Genomic DNA, 19,443 nt, shown 5'->3' with positions numbered 1-19,443 from the left:
ATACCACTAGCCCTAATGACGGATGCAGATGAGCTGGACCTGGGGCCTATCCCAGCTGACTCTCTCTCTCTCTCTGTCTCTCCATCCACCCATCCACCCATCCATCCATCTATCCATCCACCCCTACCTACCTACCTAGCCAAACCCCAGCCATCTAGTCAATCCCTCCCTCCCTCCCTCCTTCCCTCCATTGAGTGATTAATATACAGACCAACCAATCAGTGGTGCTGCTACAACCAGCCATCTCGTCATCCATACATCCCTCCTTCCCTCCCTCGATTGAGTGATTATCATACAAACCAACCAATCAGTGGTGCTGCTACAATGAGTGACTTGCACATGGCCTAATGATTGCATGGACAGTGACTGAAATGACAGTTATACACTGCAGGGACAGGCGGGACATAACCAGAAACCCAAGTCACAGGGTGAGAAGTGCAATACATTCTGTATTATTTCACACAACCAGAAACCCAAGTCACAGGGTGAGAGGTGCAATACATGCTGTATTATTTCACTGGATACTACCAGGTACTATGAGGTACTACGTGTAGTACCTGCTCAGCCATGTTTCAAGCTGATTCCATATAGGTGACGTAAATCATTACCGAGCTGCTCATTGGTTCAGCAGATTGCCTGGTCATTGTAAAGTTTGGTGACACACGATTAGATTTAGTCCTGTAAACTGTAGTATTATCTCAACAGTCTCCACTTTGCTGCGTTGTCTGTTTTCTTGTGGCCTTGTCTTCTCTTCAATTATATGTATCCTTAAATGGTTAATGGACTGCACTTACGCTTATATAGTGCTTCATCTACACTATCTCAGTCCGAGCCGGGATTCTAACCAGCTGCCCTTCAGTCACTGGATGACCCACTCTACCTGCTGAGCCCCTTACCACAGTCATTCTGAATAGTAAATACAAGAAACCCTCGTTCTCCCTTGTTGTTTTTTGTTATGTTGTCTCGTTCCGACTGATGCGTTCAATGCAGCATGGCTTTCGTATTTTTCAGCTGTATAATTTTGTAGTGGAAACCCACCAGCCCGAACTAAATGGTGGAAAAGCAGCATTCGACTGTTGCTCACTGATCTAAAGATCCCATTTATTAGCAGTACTAGCTTTGTGACTCAGCTAAATAGATAGTAATACATTTTGGAGTGTTTTTTTTTAAGAAAACCGTAATTTTAATGCACATTCCTCTCAGCAACAATGTGAAGCAGAAAGTCAAGTTGACAACACTAGAGAGAGTGAATTTATCTCTGTGGTGTGCTAAATTCCTCAACGTCTGCTGATCACATGTAGCGCTCGAAAGTTTAAAGAGATGCCTCTGTGATGTGTAATCATATCTGTATGAATGTGCTGTTTCAGAGTGTTATTATTCATGGTGAGTTTTCCTGCTGTTGACTCCCAAGAATACTACCTTTCTCAGAGACTTCAGCAGACCCAACTAATGGATTCCAGTTGCTTGACACAGCATGGCTCGACTCCTTTTTGCTTTTGTAAGGATGAGATCTCAATCAAAGTAAATATAACATCCAGGGTCTTGAACTATCCATCCAACTATTCAAAACTATTCAACTTTTTGTTTGACAGGCGCTCGAAAAAAAAAAAAAGACCACAGATGATGAAAGATACTTCTTCCTGGAAGCGTTTATTTTTCTCTTGACATCATAAAATAACAAGTAGGAGTATAAACATCACTGTGTTGGTAAAAACTATGGTACAAATGTTTATGGAAAAGCATCATCAAAATAAAAAGGCATCCTCGTATCGGTGTGCAAATGATTTTATACAGACAGAAGCGTTTTCACGAGGCTACGCTTCGAGATAAATTATTTAAATAGCATATATCTACACAAATGACATAACTTCAACATCATAATAATTTATCAAAACAAAGGCACTGGAAAATACACATAGGACAACATAATCAAGACATTTCCTTAATTTTTTCCTGTTTGGGCTTCTTTGCTTTCTTCCCTAGAAAAATATCTTATATACAGCACATGACTGATAGTACAGTCTTGCAAAAAAAAAAATTTAAGCCATTAAATTTGTTCTAGGAAAAGTGATTTGTTTGTCTATTGCTGGCCTCAATACAAAAACCATTCATGAGGTAATATTTGTACTTAAAGGACATCCTTTTGTGTTTTCTTTTTCAAAAATACACACACAAGCTCAGGCACACCTGTCATGCATGCTGTGCACACGCATACATGGTCCAGGGTCTAATGTTGATTCCTTGGAAGGGTAAGATTGAGTTAAAAAACAAAAACAACGCATTTGTCTTGGCTCTCTTTTTCTACCAGGGATGGACATTTAATGGAGTGTGGACTAATTTAAATAATTTCAAAGGGAAAATTCTCAACTGTTAACAATACTGCGCAGAGGAGGAGTTGCTGTATCTATGATGTCATTCCACTCCTTGAGACCAACTAGTTGAAACTGAACAGCGCCTCTGCTCATTGCATTGCTGTACTCCATTTTGCTTCAGTTGCTCCAAGCTGCAATTAATCACCATACAATCGATTGGATTCTTAACGATCAATAATTATGCCCTTTCCCACTATTTAGTCCTGTAATATATTCATTAAAGATCATAGATACACTACATATTATTTGCCAAAAATCATAGTTCCAAAGCATTGCAGAATATACTAGCTTTGGGCCCTGTGCTCTCCTTTTTGTGCTCTTAACCTGAGAAGTTCGACTGTTTGGCCAACCCTATGTAGAAGACCTATAATAAGGTTTGGAGGGGTGACTGAGCGGAATGGTGAAAAAAAAAAAATAGCGCTTTCTTGTCATACTTTTTGGAAGCTATTACACGTGCACATTCATTCAAACCACACTTACAATCGTAGATTATAACAGTCATTCCAAACTGTCCACGGTCCCTCAATGGCTCCTTCGATGAGGAATGTTCCCCCAGTCAAAGAAAGTTCTCCTGCTGCTTTCTTCAAAATGAATGAGTCCACAGCAGATGTACATTAATGCTCGAGGATGAAAATAAATGAAAACAAGAAGGAATTTCCCTTTGATCCTTCCTTTACAGAGGGATACCAGCAAAGTTCAGGTGTGCAAAGCAATAAATGTGGTCCCCCCTTTACGGCCGCAAAGCAAGGGCGAATTCTTCTGAGCATAGCTGCGCTCACAATATGAATTTTGGTGGAGAAGTATCATTGAACTTTCATTTGGCTTTTGAGTCCTGAGGTCACATTACCTCACGCTACTGCTTTTGCTCATCTTTCCTCCAACATGCATTGCCGGGATTGTATCGTCAAATTGGGAGACGTCCTTCTGCCGGGGATGTGTCTTATTAATTGCATTATGCATCTGAAATAAATTGAAAACAGACATGAGTGTTATCTTGAATGTTTCACAAAGACCTAAAGTAATGTACATGCATTTTAAATCCTACCTCTACATTCATATTTAAGGTCCGAGAAGTAAACCATCTCCTGAGAGAAGACGTACAACCCTAGTCGCCCCCCGGCATAGGTTTTGTCATAGATGTTTCCAGAGTCGGCCATGATTCGCTTGCCCTCGTACATCACCACTCTGAAAACCAAAGAAAAATCCGTGTGAGATCATTTAAATTCATGAACATATCAGGATTTCTATCTTGGCATTCACAACTTACCTAATCAGTCCACTCTTTGGTCTATGGATCAGGTGCCATCTGTAGGCGGTGAAGTCCTTCCAGCCGATGTTCTTAGGGTCGTGCCACAGAGTACGAACCTGTAAATCATTGTAAATGGTAAAATGATTTCCAATCTTTAGAGGACCTTTTGAGTCAACAATTTGAATGCTCACCTGTCCCGGTGTGTCTCCAGTGTGCCACAGTGCGTTCCTCAGGTGCTCACCGGGGCCGGTGGTGGAGTTGACCACTTTGATAGACAGGCCCGAGTAGCCTTGAGCCTTCGTGGGAGTGTGAGACCAGTAGGTCTGTGTGATCTGCTTCCACATGACCGTGTAGAATCGAGAACTTGACTGGTAGCCAAACACAAAACCGGCGTAGTCATCATCTCGGTCTGTGTTGACGAAGAATGTTCCACTGAAGTCGACAGCGCTGAACTCGTCAAAACCTGGTTGGGAGGGGATATGGTTTAGGTTTTGTCCTACGTGGTTTCTAAGTGACTCTCGAGAGAGAGGCATGTGGATATGTAGTTTCGTACCAACAGCAATGCCAGGGTCGCAGTTGACAGTCTGTACCAACTCCTTGCCCTGATGTCTGACCACCCAGTTGGGATCAATCTGGGAGGTGCCTTTAGGATCGAGGGGAACCATCTGGAATCGGCGGAAGTCAGTTTCACTGATGGCAAAGTTCTCTGGGCAAACATCATAAATGTCGAGGACATTGTCTTGGTCGAAATCATCTTTGCACACATCGCCTCGGCCATCACCTAAAACGAAACATACAATATGAGACACAGACATTCAAATACATGATAAAAGTGAGAGAAGTGACTGAAGGAGTAACTCACCATCAGAGTCCAGCTGATCGGGGTTAAAGGCCAGCCTGCAATTGTCCTTGTCGTCAGGAATACCGTCATTATCATCATCATGGTCACAGGCGTCGCCCTTTCCGTCCTTGTCATGGTCTGCCTGGTTGGCGTTGGGTATGTAAGGACAGTTGTCCAAATTGTTCTGGTGGCCGTCCTCGTCAATGTCCTGGTTGTTGTCACACTTGTCTCCCACGAGATCCGAGTCCGAGTCAGTCTGTTGGAGAGGGGGATTCTTAGTTTAATGGCCCAAACACTGTGAGATTGTTCCTGCTTTGTATGAGAGGCGATTCTCTGGATGGAATTTAAAAGTAGACTCTTGTGTTCAGGCAAGCAAACAAGAACTGAGATCCTCAAATCACATTTAAGTCCAAGTTGGATGAGGCTGACACATTCCTCTCTTTCTTTAAAGTCAATTTATAGTATTTATGGCTTCCAGACGAATTGTTGACATTTTTTCACAGCCCACCATTGGTCTATGCTGAAAAGCAAATAATGTAAAAGTGCAAGCTGAGAACCGACTTTACCTGATCAGGGTTATGTTCAAGAGGGCAGTTATCACAGTGGTCTCCCACACCGTCCCGGTCTGTATCCCTCTGGTCCACATTGTAAACATATGGGCAATTGTCATTCTCATTCAGAACACCTGTTGAGTTGAAGCACATATTTGTGTTAGCCTACAGGACCAAGCTAATGTTTCTTTAAGCTCTGAAATGTAATAACAATGTTGGAATTGGAAATGGTCACTTACCATCACCATCAATATCCACAGCACAGGCATCCCCCTCCCCATTATTGTCAGTGTCGGTTTGGTCAGTGTTTGACTCAAAAATACAGTTGTCACAGCTGTCACCAATATCATCCCTGTCTGCATCATACTGGGAAGGGTTGTACACTCTTGGGCAGTTGTCCTAAGGAAATATCAACAAAATGCAATTCAATTATTGACAGTAAATATGTGATAATATATGGTTGTTGTTTTTTTTTTTTACTCAAACAAGCAAACACACAAAGATAAACCTTTGCATTTCTACTGGTGTGCGTAAGGCTGATTTGTAGCTATGTCTGGTCTGTGGGGAAGGCATGGTATTAAACCAATAAAATACACTGTTGGGATTACTCACCCTATCATCAGGGATACCATCATTGTCATCATCGTTGTCGCATTCATCACCACGGCCATCCGTGTCATGATCTTCCTGACCAGAATTAGGAAGGTTGGGGCAGTTATCCTGAATAGAAAAAAAAAAAAAAACACACAAGCAGTGAGGGTTGGGTGTTTTGTCATGGATTTGTGGCCTTTTGGATTTCTGAAGTAGTTTGAGGTTACCTTCTTGCAGTGGTAGGTAGCATTCGCCACACACAACAGGTCAGAGTTGGGCCAACCGTCCAGGTCAGTATCCTCTCCACAGATATGGCCATTACCAGCATACCCCGGCTTGCACTCACAGCGGAACATGGACTCGGAGAAGACGCCCAAGTAAATGCAGTTGGCGTTTTTGTTGCAGTTGTGGCTACCATCCTGGCATGGGTTACGTGGTTTGCAAACCTGAAAACAAACACATCTCAGAAACTTAATAAAACAGAAACAGCTAACGAACTGGTCAAGAACAAGCACTGAGTAATAATAATTCAAACCTGTTTTTTCGCAGTCGCCTGCTCCACTCCTCTTCCGAAGGGCTGAGGACCAGAGTAACGAGCAGGGCATGGCTGGCAATTGTAACCTGGTTCCGTGTTCTCACATCGATGGACTCCATTGTGTGTATAGCAAGCATCGGGGACCTCCTTGCACTCATCAATGTCTTTGCAGGTGATGCCATCTCCTGTGTAGCCGAGTGGACACTTGCCACAATTGAATGAGCCATCAGGGAAGCTGATACACTTTGAGCCAGAGAAGCATGGGTTGGAGAGGCAACCGTCTGCAGAGGAAAAATTGTTTGGTGTTGTGTAACGCAAAAAGAATTTAAAAATAAGTCAGAGTTAGTCTGTGTCCTTACCAATGGGACAGTCCTGTTTGTTACACACTTGAGACATGGTACCTTCACCAATACAATCCTTTCCACCATATTTTGGAACAGGATCAGAACAGAGTCGTTTACGGTTCTGGATGCCTCCATTACATGTAACAGTGCACATGTCCCATGGTGACCAAGGGCCCCAACCTCCATCGACTGAAAGTTTACAAAAATACAACTATCAGTTTGTTGTTCTAGATTGTGGAAGTATTTTTGTTTATGAAATTGAGCTTACTGGGACAAGGTGACTTTTGGCAGATTTCAGTTTGCCGTCCCTCTCCCTGGCAGTCCATGCCGCCCATCTGGGGTGTCGGGGAGTTGCAGAGGCGTATGTGTGTGATGACCCCCTCCCCACAGGTCACAGAGCATGAAGACCAGGGAGACCAATGGCTCCAACCTCCATCTTGTTTGACTGTGAATGCCAGAAACACCATTCATTCCTCATCCTTTATTGCTACAGCAGATCAAATTTAAATGAAGTCTGACTTACAGCGTTTGTCACATTCTTGGGGGAAGCAGTCGCGTGTTTGGACTGAGGTGCCCTCACAGTTGCTGTTGATGCGATCGCAAGAGCGTCCACGCTGCTGGATGCCCCGACCGCAAGTCACTGAACAACGGGTCCACTGAGACCAGGGGGACCAGTCGTCCTCTGCAGAGTCACTTGCTGTAAGAGGGATGGTGGTTTAAAATCATGACATTTTGGCAGGAAGACCAAGCTCGTCACTCATTTTACTTACATATCAAATGACTTTTCCCCATTGAAATGAATTGAAATTAATCTATTGCAGCATTTTTAATAAAAGAAGAAGAATAGCACTGTGTTGTAAAAAATACAATAAAAGAAAATAAATAAACTGGTTTTATAATGTATAATTACTGTACTTTGTGACAAGCCAAAAGTCACAACAACAATTGGTGTATTGGAAGAAAGAAAAACTTACGATTTCCACATCGAGGGCAGCACTCTCCCTCAGGCACGGTGCCATTGGTGCAGGGAATCAGAGGGCAGGAGATTTTTCGACACACAGTGGCAGAGTTCTAATTGGAGGTACAGTCAAATTAGTACAAGAATAATGAGCTCTTTACATCAGTTGTTGCGTTTTACAACATTGTGATCATTATCAGGGCCTTCACACTGTCTGTTGAAATAAATCATAACCCTGACATTCATGAAGGGAAAATCTCCTCCATGCTTGTTTTAAGGAACTCTTTTGTGCTGGTGCTTCACTAAGCTGTTCACATTGTGTTGGCATCGGCAGTCGGAAACACAACTGTTTCTTGACTTACCTGGCAGGTACACTCGGTGCAGTCGTCCACGGTCCACTCGTCTTGGTCTTTGTGCACAACTCCATTGTGGATGCAAACACTGCTGCGGTTCTTGATTTGCTCTTGAATCTCAGCGCTGACCTCAGACTGCAGGGAAAAATAGGACTAGAGTGAGTGAGGGGAGTTAGGGGAGGGGTGCTAGCTGGGGACCAAGGATGGAAAACTTTCACTTTGCCAAAGTTCCAGCACAAATGAATCACCATCCGACATAATGATTAAGACATACCCTGACTCTAGTCAAGCAATGCAAATATAAGCAACATAGTTGTGTATTCACATGGCTCTCATTAGGAACTTGGCTGCGGGCTGGCGCGACTGCGACAAGTGGCACTGGGAATGCGCTAACTTGGATGCAAATAGACGAGGAGCGGTTCTGCAGTGCTTACCACTTTACGCAGCTCATTGGTCACGTGCTTCACCACCACGCCGAGTCCTCGCAGCTCCTTGAACAGGCCTGCGATGTCCTCGCAGGAGAGGCCGCAGAACGACTGTAGATCTACGTGGCGCGGAGAGAACCCAGTTACCAAACTTCTAAGTATGACTGACAAGCCATCTTTGTGGCATGCTGTATGGCTCTTTTCACAGAGAGGACTCAGAAAGTCGAAACAATCTAGTTTTACTGGAATGCCAAGCACAACAAATGTCTTTAACAGCTTTTTAAAAATGACCACTGAAGAGGCAGCTCTGAGCTCAAAAGAAGGTACATTCCAGAATTTGGGGCAATGAACTGCGTGGCTCTATTTGGCCCCTTAAGTTTTTTTTATCTCATGTGAGAGACAGTAAGTAAAAAGCTGGACAAAATGACACCAAATCCACCAAGTATCAGACAGTGTCTCACCTTTGGTTTTGTGGCCAGTGTAGTCGGTCCTAATGGCGGGGCTGGAGCCGTTCATTGGATTTTCCAGAGTCACGACGTCAGTCAAGGGAGCTGCAGGTGGGAGCACAAAGCGATGGATCAATAATATGGTTTTGCACATCAAAAAATAGGTGTGCTCTTCAGTCCCCCAACCCCCTCCCATTTTAATGATCACTTCACAGTCACCCAGTCTTCTCCCTGACTTGGTGCAATATACACTAAAGCCTTACCTCCACTTTGGCATCCCTTATTTCTCAGGATGCTGTCCAGGGATGTCCCAAAGACAAATCTCACATTCTGAAGCACTCCCTGTAAGAAAGATTTCAAAGATTTAACATTTTTAAATAAATGTTCCAAACAAGTATCCAGCAGTAAAGAGAAGACTTCAACTGAGTCCTTACCATAAATCTGTCCCTTGTTGCTCCCTTCCCAATCCTGATCCTGGCTATGTCCGCCAGCTCCTGGGACAACACTTTCTGGATGGGCTCGTCCATCTCGGACACGTTGACTTCCTCGCAGCCCACAAAGAGTTGCACGCGGTCGTCCTGGAAGAAGAGTGTGATGTTCTTCCAGTGTCCCGTAGCTAATTGGGCCTCCTCGATGGACACCAGCTGCTGGTGGTTGCGGGTGGAGTAGAAGACATCCAAAGTGTTGGCCTTGCCGTTGGAGATGATCTCGAACACGGGACCCGAGCCATCTTTCTTCTCGATGGTCAGGAGGCTTCCTCTGTTCCTCTTGGACTGCTTCAGGTTGACCAGGAGGATGAAGCCCCTCTCCGATTGAATGGAGTCGATAAGGTCCCCGAAGGAGCTGTCGGGGACCGGGGGGATCAGGTCTGCGTTCAGAACCTTGTACGCCGGGCTATAAGGGTCAGCCCCTTTGACCAAAGTCACCCCATTGTGCCTCTTGTCTACCCGCACCAGATCGAATAAGTCGTAAACACTGTTGTCATCACGAGTCTCTGTAGAACATGGACACATACGCATTTTTATATACATTATGAAAGGGAAATGCAGATTGAACTCATTTAAAGTCATTTTTTTCTGCATTCTCACCTGCCAATATTGCACCCTCACAACTCCAAAGCATCAACAGGAGGAAGATGCCGCACAGCATCATCGCTTATTCTCAAGTCAAAGCTAAAGTCAAGACAAGGATAAATCACAAATTCAATTCACAGCCAAATTTGTTACTTGTGAAGAAAAGTAAACGATTGAAAAAAAAGTTTACAAACCTTAAAAACAGAAGACTCCCTCAAAAATAGTTAAGTTAAAAAAGGATGTCCTTCTGTGATTGCTTATCCCGTCTTTTCTTCTGGAGGCTCACGTCAAAAATTGTAAGTTTTTTTTAAAAAAAGTTATTATTCCAATTGATGCTCACAAGTTCGATTGCACTGAGTGACTGCTTGTTAGGGCGCAAGTGGAGGCTATTTGAAGGCTGGAGGGACATTCCTGAGGTGCGGGCTGCACCAATGAGAAGCTCGAGACGCACGCTCGAGGGGGCGGAGCTTGGGCCTCTTACCTCACACAGCTCGCCTCAGTCACATCCGAGACGCGCACAAAAATGCATTCCACAAGTTCTGTTTCCATCAGCGGACAAATATTCCATATATTCACTCGTGCCAAGGGTGGCGGCCAGTCAATCGCCCGGTTAAATACTTATGTACTATTATTAACTTATATATCATAGGACAATGTGTGAAGGCCCGGATAACCTGGACACTTCATAGACGGGCCATGTTTATTAATACAAATAAAAACTTCATATTCCGTTTCTTATACGTATGTATTTTTTTTAATCAATGTAGTTTGTTACGTAGAAGCTCCGACAACAGTATAAGAACCAGTTGAAGGAGATTCACATTGTGTTGTTTTCTAATGTGGCCACCAGGTGACTCAGTGAGCAACACAGTGAGACTTCCCTGTGCCTCACAGGAACAAAACCATATACAGCATCATAACACAGTACCATACTAAAAGTAATAATGCGTCATGAAAACTCCTCCTGCAAATGTAGTTTAGGGGTGCATTTTTTCTATCTTTCTGAGTACATTTTAAAATTAATATTAAAATATTGCATCTGACCCCCCCCCCCCCAAAAAATTTTTTTATGCACACTTTGAACTTCTTTTCTCTGATAGCAACATTGCTTGCCAGTGCACAAATCTTTATATATTGTATTATTATTGTTATTAATATAATTATTATCTGTCGCTCGGTCTGTCGCTCATATATTAAAATTTAGAATATAGAAATAACCAATATGAGAAGCACAATCTCAATGTGTGAAGTGAATCAAAATGCAAAATCTCTTGTATACATCAGTTGAGTCCACATTTATTTGCTTGCTCTTTAAGACATTATATGAGCAAGGGTCCTTCAAATCAAAAACAAAAAAAAGACAATGCAACTTACAAATTTCACATTGAATTACGAAACCAACAAGCAAACTTTAGGCCTTGTCTGTGTGTGTGTGTGTGTGTGTGTAGGCGTGCGTGTGCATGTGCATGTGTGTGTGTGCAGTGTTGGGAAAAGTTCATTTTCTACACGAACAGTTCAAAGTTCAGTTCACTGTTCTAACAATGAACTAGTTTAGTTCATAGTTCAAAATATTTGATCTATTCTTATATTACAAAATATATATATATACATATCATGACAGTGTGATTGTACCGTTTTAAAGCATTCATTTTAGCATTCTGATACAAATATAAATTTTTCTAGTAATCAATTATGTACTGTACAGGGTATTAGAAAAGAACCACCGAAGAACACATTCACTCCCGTTTACGCAGTGTCCTTCAATGTACTTCGCATTCTCACACGGCTGCGACGTGCCTGCCGTTAAATGGCGGTCGTGGCTGCACTGAATCAGTCCCCAAATACAGCGTTTATCCGCTGACAAACAAAGCCTCGTATATAGTGTGTTCAGATGGGTTTGTCCTGAAAGTCCCGAACAAAACCTGGCACGTTTGAATGAAAATGAACTTTCATTGAAAAACCGTTCTCTGTTGCCAGAATGCACGCGTTCTCAATTACGTTCATCAGGCAGAAATGAATGAAGTTCGGTTCACGTTTGCACAAAATATTAACTAGTTCATGAAGAACTAGTTCATGAGCTTTTGTTCATTGAACTCGTTCAGGTACATCACTGTGTGTGTGTGTGTGTGTTTTAGGTTGCAGCATAGTGCAGACATGGCGTGGAAAACTGTTGGTCAAGATCTAAGTCACACATATGTCAAAAAGTAGGTCAGGTATACAGTACAGTAGGCTACATATGTGACAAAAGAAACGCGCATACATGTTATAAAGGCTAAAGAAGGCGTTAAGGCGTTAACTGGTCCAAAAAGTATGATTCAAATGGAAAACATTGTGGAGGTGGGAGTTTTTAGCCCGGTGGGAAAGATGATTGCTGATATCAGCCAGGTGGGACGACTGCACGGGTGTGACCTCACTGCGTGGGAGGAATAACTGACAAGACTGGAGTGCCAAAGGACTGATGAATTCCCACCATGCCGAGCCAACAACCTCGGCGGAAACGGCCCCGAGATAAACGTTGACACTGAACGTGCACCACACGCAAACCCTCTATCTGTAAATCTCCATGCTGATTCATATCAGCGGATGAGAGCATTTTGCTAATTTTAATCACAGTCTCCAAGCAAATGCGTTAATCTTAGTCTTTTTTAAATTGTACCTCATTAGGCACAACTTCAGAATATAATGAGATCTAATGCAGCAGCTAATTAAAATTATGTTCTTTTTAAAATGGTTTTTAATGTGGTTATATTGTTGGAGTGCATGTTGTGCATGTAACTGTAGGGATGAGAAGAAAGTTCAAATTAATACACTGAGTAATTTTGTCTGGATAGACACCTGAGAATTTGGTTTATTTTCATTATGACGCTGCCAGTGTACTAATAATTATAATATAATACCTTAGAAACAGTTAAGCGTCTATTATGATGTTGCCTGCAGCAGTAAACTGTTTGAACTTTAATTTTCTGGGGGGAGGAGGCCCGCCACACCCGTGGTATCTGCTTTATAACGGGCTGTGGGAGGACTCAAGTACATAGAGTATCACCGGCGCTTCAGGTAAAACACGCAGCCGTGTCTCAACAGAGGTTGTGGAAAGTGTGCGTAAGAGGCCTCTGTGGCTACTTGTCAAACACACAGCACTGTGACTCACTCAAAAACATTAAGAATGTGTGGGTGCCAACCAGATAATCACTTGTTGATCAATGAATCACTGAAAACTAATCAATCAGAGTAGAGCAGCAACCTCCACCAGGGCAGAACATTATTGTTTGTACATATGCAGCAAATTGTAGTGCTCTTGTAAATACCTGACCTTTTCCATTAGACTTATTGACTGAGAAAAACATTGAAAAATGCTTACGCAGAAAATTGTATGTAATAAAAAATAACTCCATGCAGGTTTGGTTCAATTGACAAATGAGTCTTTACCAGGAGTGGGGTTCGAACCCACGAGGATTGTACATCCATTGGATCTTAAGTCCAACGCCTTAACCACTCGGCCATCCTGGTCTGTGAAGCTCCATATACAGTAATATTGTTTCATTGTCTAAAATTAAGTCCTGCAAGCGCCTGGCAATGTTTTTTTTTGTCACCCAACTGCAGTTAAGCTCTACTTTGAGACGCTTTATTGCCATCATACTGTTCCAACGTGTGGTATCGACATCAGGTTGTTGAGCATCATAATCTTCTGCTTTGAAGCCTTTGTACAATCTAAAGTGAAAAGCATTACTCTTTAGAAGCATCTTCTGAATTGAGCTGCTGAGTTTTACTGCAGCTCTCCGGATAGATTTTCCCTGGCTTTGCGCCTGCTCGAGTAGTTTTGTGTTTTCATCGGTGGTTGTAGTAGCAGGACTTCCGCTACGTGGTTTTTCCTGCTTCTCAAACTGGTGCTGAACTGTAATCGGGGAGCGAAAAACCTCTTGCCAGGTAACTGTTCCGATGTCATTTGGCGAGCCATGAAAAAAGGAAGGGTATCGTGAACTTTGGGACTCACTAGGACCAACGTACATATGAAATATAACAAAAATAATGCTTAAATCAGCTTTTTTAGTATGACTATGTTGATATCTCTTCCTTGTGATCGTTAAAACATTGTTTGATCACTGACTCGTCTAAATAATGGTAATTATGTTCTGAATTTGTGTCTCTCATCACACAACACTGTTAATAAGACCATTTTAGCCATCCAGAGGAAGAGAAAAAAATGTGAGCCACAAGACTCAGCAGAATTGACATGATTAAGCTCATTTCTATATAAACCTTGATTTACTAGGTCAAAGTGGGACTATTTTTAACCTGTATGTGTGTGCGTGTGCATGTTCATCCTTGTGGACAAGCGGGTGCGGGCTTGATTTTTTTAAATATTTTTAAATCATGTAAGCTGCTTTGAGTTGCATTTTTTTGTATGAAAAGTGCTTACAAATAAAGCCTGATTGATTGATTGATGTCCTCTCTTGTATTTGGACCCATATACCTTATCCACACCTTCATCTGAATCTGCATCCTACTGATAAATGACAATGATAAATATGGGTCAGTGTCATCATCATATTCACGGTGTTTATCTAAGCGGACGAGTCATGAGTGTCCAACCATGTCAGTACCAAATATTTGGTGCAGAACGTGTTCACAAGCGATCTCAAGTGGCCTATTACCAGGATGTTTGTGAGTCAAAAAGTATTTTTCCCAAGAGATCCAGAGGGATTGTGTTGGGAAAGGTTTTCTTTTTTTTTTTGTCTCTGGCACATGCCTGAACAGTGGCTGCTATAAATCACTGATGCGAGTCATTCACCAGTGCCTCTGTCAAATGGGAGGGGAAATGACCTTATCTGTAAAAGAAGATCATCTCTATTTTTGGTAAAGAGAAAAGTATAAAACATGCTCGCTTTCCTTCGTCACCATGAGTCAGGCACATTTCTAGTTCTAGCCTGACGTACGTAAGTGACGAAAAATACGTGGAAGAAAATGATAAATTGGTGGCAGTGAATACGACAATTGATGTCATGTTATGATTATGTTTGATGGGTGCCGGTCTTCTCGCACACATACAAGTCATCAACGGCGCCCCTTTCTGGAGTTGTGCTGTGGTGCATGCTGATAATGGTAATCCACCCGCTGCAGTGCAACGACTTACTCCAGCTAAATGGACGCTGTTGACTAATCAGCCGACAGACCACGTGCCATTCAATTGTCCAAAGAGAAGTGGAATGTTAAGGTTTATGTCTGAGTGCTGTCTGCGATCAAGATAAAACATATTCAAACCTCAAAGACTTTATGTCTGTGGTTTTCTATTTGCGTGCTCTGTTATATTTACCTATAAATGGACCATTCCACCGAATCGGTGCCATTTGCTTGTTTTAACTCTCTAAAATGAAATTACATTTCTGTTACTTTTAACACTAAATCTAATAATACATATACGGAACTAATCAAAACGCGTATTGGCCCATCACAGACAACTTGTACTGTCTGAAAGTCCGCATTTTAGCAGCAGAAATGACGTAACAGCCTCAAATTTCTAGCCTCAAATTAGCAAATACAAGAAATATAGCCATATTGCATTTATGCTAACAGCATGCTGACACTAAACACATTACAGTAATTTAACAAAATTAAAAAAAAAAAAAACAACAACAACAACGAAACAACCAAATAACATAATTTAGTTAATAGGACTGTGAGCGAGTTACTGATGGTGTAGTGGTACACTCGCCTGACTTTGGTGCGGGCAGCGTGGGTTCAGTTCCCACTCAGTGACGGTGTGAATGTGAGTGCAAATGGTTGTCCGTGTCTGTATGTGCTCTGTGACTGACTGGCGACCAGTTCAGGGTGTATTCTGCCTTTCGCCCGAAGTCAGCTGGGATAGGCTCCAGCGTTCCGCGAACCTAACCAGGATAAGCGGTGTTGAAAATGGATGGAATGGAAGGACTGTGAGCTTTTAAGCTCCCCGATCAACGTTCAAATGTCATCAAAATAAAGAAAAATAAATCAGTGAACATACTTTTAGACTTCCTTATGGTCAAAAGAGGATGTGAATGATAAAACTTCCTGTGAAACTCTGACACTGCTCGTACAGGTTACCGAACAGCCCGCATCAGTGGGTCCAGTACTCCTTAGTCCCTGAGCACCCTCCAGAGGACTCCCCGAGGGACACGGTCAAACGCCTTCTCCAAGTCCACAAAACACATCTAGACTGGCTGGCCGAACTCCCAGGGACCCTCTAGAACCCTGCCGAGGGTGTAGAGCTGGCCCACAGTTCCACGGCCAGGACGAAAACGAAAAATTGCTCCTCCTGAATCTGAGATTCGACTTCCTGACGGACCCTCCTCTCCAGAACCCCTAAATACACCTTACCAGGGAGGCTGAGCCACTTCCGGGTAAGGGAAAATGTACTTCAATAGCTTTTATTGTCATAGGCGTTCTTTGAGTCTTAAGACCTGTTTGTCATGGGTGACCCTGCCAGGGGCATTAAGCCCCAGACAACTATTTTAAACATCCTGCTTATTTTTTCTTGTTACTGTATGATTGTCTTCCCTCCCAAAAACCTTGGTTCTCATGCTAAAATTAGCTAAACATTGTCTATGTCAATTAGCAACGTTTGGCCTAGCATGTAAACTAGAAAAGGTGAAAATTGCTGTTAACTACGTTATTTTTTTATGAGATCTTTGTCTTTTGTGTATGTGTATTTTGCAACAGAACAAAAGTCTTAATATTTTAAGACCGTTAACAATGTCAGTTAACCATAAAACATGCAGAGGTCCCACGATACCAAGCAGCTTTTTTACAGCATAGCGCCACCATGCAATCCATAAAACCTGCCAACTCGATGATGAATGCCACCTCATTCTGTCAACCTGGAAATATATTTGTCCTCATACAGTAGACGGATGCTTTATTTGGCATTTGGGAGAATCTGGACTGTCACAAATGACTTGATGTGGATGAGATTAAAAATAACTGTCACAGGCAACACGTTGGTTATTCTGAGCACTTTCCCTGACTTTTGTTACCCCTGTCCCAAATTCAAAAGGAGAGAATATTTGAAAAAAGTAGAAAGCTACAGATGCCAATTGTCTTGAAGCGAACGAAGTTGCACACCGAGGATAACCACAAAACATCCATTTATTTTCTATAGCTCTAAGTCTTCATTAGGGTCGCAGGTAGGCTGACTTTGGGCTAGAGGGGTCATGCACATCCTGGACCTGTCGACCAGTTCTGGTTGTTCCTCGTCTCTCACCCAAAATCAGCTGGGGTAGGTTCCAGTTCACCCGTGATCCCAATGAGGACGAAGCATACTTAAAGTTCTTTCATGAAAAAAGTGTATTAAAAGCAGAGGCGTAGGTTGCCATCGCCCGGGGTGTGTCAACTATTTGCAAGACACAGGACATGTTGTCACGTGAATGTCTTCAAGTTTTTAAGTAACAGTTCATGTGCAGTGTTGCTATGTTGCTGTCTGCTGCAGTAGGGTAGTTAGTGTTTGATTTAATGGGACGCTATGTGATAATACAGTATGTGCCTTAAAGCCTGTATTACAATCAATGTTTTCCTTATACAGAAGTAATAGAGACTGAAAGAACATACAGTACAGGGTGTGGTGGCTTTGGCTCATTGCGTATCTGACTTTACATTCCCATGCACACCTAATATGAACATCATTCTGCAAGGTACAGAATAGCAGACAGACAGGGACTGAAAACAGTGAGGCAAGTGACGGTCTGACAGTGTGGTGGTTTACTCACTGCTCGATTCAGTTCCCACTCAGTGACGGTTTGAGCAACCTGTGACCATGAACAGGATATGCTGTATAGAAAATGGACGGATGGATGTTCAATAAAATGATGATGATGATGATGTTACCTGTCAAAACTTTGTAAACAAAGATGAGCCAGTGAATATCTCATCGACACACAAATTAAGGTGCTCGTCCCATCGCCTGATTAAAAAGTGTATTTTCTGACAATGAAGGGCGGCGAGGGTAGTACCTGAAGTCAGGCTAAGCCTGGGTAGCAGTGAAAGATACAGTATGTGTGGCTCGACAAGGATCCCCTCCAATGCTGTTGGAAAAGTAAGGCCAATTTCTTTATTGTTGCTGTAGACTGAAAACACTTGGGTTTGACATCAAAAGTGAGAAAATGAGAGCAAGAGACCAACAGTTCAGCTTTTATTCCCAGGTATTTACAGTGCATCTGGATCTGATAAACAACTCAGAACATCAAAGCAGTATTTACAACAAGATACATATTTGAGGTGAGCAAAAGTATTATAACAGTTTGATTAAAATAAGATTGAAGTGATTGAAACATTACACTTGGTTTGGCAGTAGCTCATCCATAAGGTCTTGGGCCAAGGAACTGGAGGTTCACTGTTTAAGCCCTGCTGCAAACAAAACCATTGCCACAAGTCATTGGTAGAGATTCAGTGCAATGGTGAGTTGTACATATTTTATATCATTTGTTTTTATTGTTTTTGTCTTTAACTTGAAACTGGTCCAGCGCCCCAAAAAGTGGTGGACCTCTGTGTTGTGCTGAGAAGATATCAGTGACGGCATAGATTAATTGACTTCGAATTGCCCTCATATTAGTGACTACGACTATTCAACCCCTACAAGCTACCACTAATGGCGAGGGCACTGGAAAAATGCCATACAAGACAGGAATCAAGTGAAATTGATTCACAGTTGTTTCTGGATAGGTTGACGTCATATCATCAGACTGCAGGTCACAGTCAGATTTTTGGACGCCATCCACTTCATGCACACCATTTGTGAATGTTCCAAGAAAAGGCCACTGCACTGCTCGTGTATAGTAAGAACATTCTTGGCCATTTTTAATGTGATGACAGAACATCCCCACTGAGTAAGGCCTGAACTTCATCACCTCGCCACGGTCAGTGCATGGCCGGACATTTGGAGATAAGTGTCACTGGGGTTTCTTTAAGATCCGTGGCACATGACTGACCTACTTTCAAGAAAACAGGCAACACGACTTAAGCATTTATTTCACACATCTGACCTTAAATGCATCCAACTGTGACCGTCTATTCTTGTCATCTTGCAGATAAACATTGTTTGCAAATTCCAGGCATCTATTCTTCTTACTGTGATTTCATTTATGAGTTTATACTTGCTACTTTTAGGCCCAATCTTTGGGATTCCTTACATTCTTACACATGTTTGTGCTCAATAGAACCAGGTGGGAGTTTAATATTTTCCAGTAGCTCAATGGCACAGAATTGCCTTAAACTATAGGTGATTCCACTTTAACATGTGCTGGAATACCCTGTGTACGCTGCATGTGATCACGTTTCTCTCCCGTTTGACGATCCATACCCTATAGCCTTGTAATGTATATGTTTAAGTATAGTTTGCGGGAAGTATAAATCAGTGCATGACGAATAGTTGTGAATGAATTCTGTGCTCTCTTACAATTCTGTTGCATGAGCCCAAATTACCTTTTGACCATTATACCAAGGAGGAGTGAAGCTACAGTGAAAAAAAAAAAAAATTATACGAGGAGAATAAAGTCAAATTATTATGAGATAATGTCAATAATTAGTGAGATGAAAGCAATGTTAAGAGCAAAAACGTCTACTTTTATGAATATATACCTGTGTTAAAGACTGTTGATGATATTACCTGATTAATATATGATGTTAGTGTCAGAATGTTGTATTTAGGTTCCCATGGAAATTTGGACTCACTCATTAACG

At 42.3% G+C, this 19,443-nt stretch overlaps 1 protein-coding gene and 1 non-coding gene across 2 annotated transcripts; both read right to left on the bottom strand.

Moving 5' to 3' along the window:
• Positions 1-1,631: 1,631 nt before the first annotated feature.
• Positions 1,632-10,090, bottom strand: LOC133412608 (thrombospondin-1-like). The gene is made up of 22 exons (XM_061696060.1): positions 9,933-10,090; positions 9,754-9,837; positions 9,100-9,659; positions 8,929-9,007; positions 8,681-8,770; positions 8,229-8,338; positions 7,804-7,929; positions 7,458-7,554; positions 7,007-7,180; positions 6,752-6,928; positions 6,499-6,672; positions 6,140-6,420; positions 5,832-6,050; positions 5,626-5,733; positions 5,253-5,412; positions 5,029-5,147; positions 4,484-4,718; positions 4,175-4,402; positions 3,813-4,084; positions 3,640-3,737; positions 3,418-3,557; positions 1,632-3,332 (listed from the first exon to the last, which is right to left on the bottom strand). Exons 2-22 carry the CDS (start codon positions 9,815-9,817, stop codon positions 3,325-3,327), a joined length of 3,519 nt encoding a protein of 1,172 aa, XP_061552044.1. The 5' UTR covers positions 9,818-9,837; positions 9,933-10,090; the 3' UTR covers positions 1,632-3,324.
• Positions 10,091-13,161: 3,071 nt separating this feature from the next.
• trnal-uaa (transfer RNA leucine (anticodon UAA)) lies at positions 13,162-13,245 on the bottom strand. The gene has a single exon. It is a non-coding gene; the product is annotated as a tRNA-Leu (tRNA).
• Between the last annotated feature and the right edge of the window lie 6,198 nt (positions 13,246-19,443).

This window comes from Phycodurus eques, chromosome 14 (assembly GCF_024500275.1).
Source record: "Phycodurus eques isolate BA_2022a chromosome 14, UOR_Pequ_1.1, whole genome shotgun sequence".
Lineage (NCBI taxonomy): Eukaryota > Metazoa > Chordata > Actinopteri > Syngnathiformes > Syngnathidae > Phycodurus > Phycodurus eques.
Note: the sequence above shows the minus strand (reverse complement) of the source record. Positions and strands in the feature narration are given on the sequence as shown.

Coding starts and splice junctions, on each gene's coding strand:
- LOC133412608 (XM_061696060.1), bottom strand. CDS start 9,817: ATGATGCTGTGCGGCATCTTCCTCCTGTTGATGCTTTGGAGTTGTGAG. Junction 9,660..9,753: donor TGAGGGTGCAATATTGGCAG/GTGAGAATGCAG, acceptor CATGTTCTACAG/AGACTCGTGATGACAACAGT. Junction 7,930..8,228: donor CCAATGAGCTGCGTAAAGTG/GTAAGCACTGCA, acceptor TTTTCCCTGCAG/TCTGAGGTCAGCGCTGAGAT.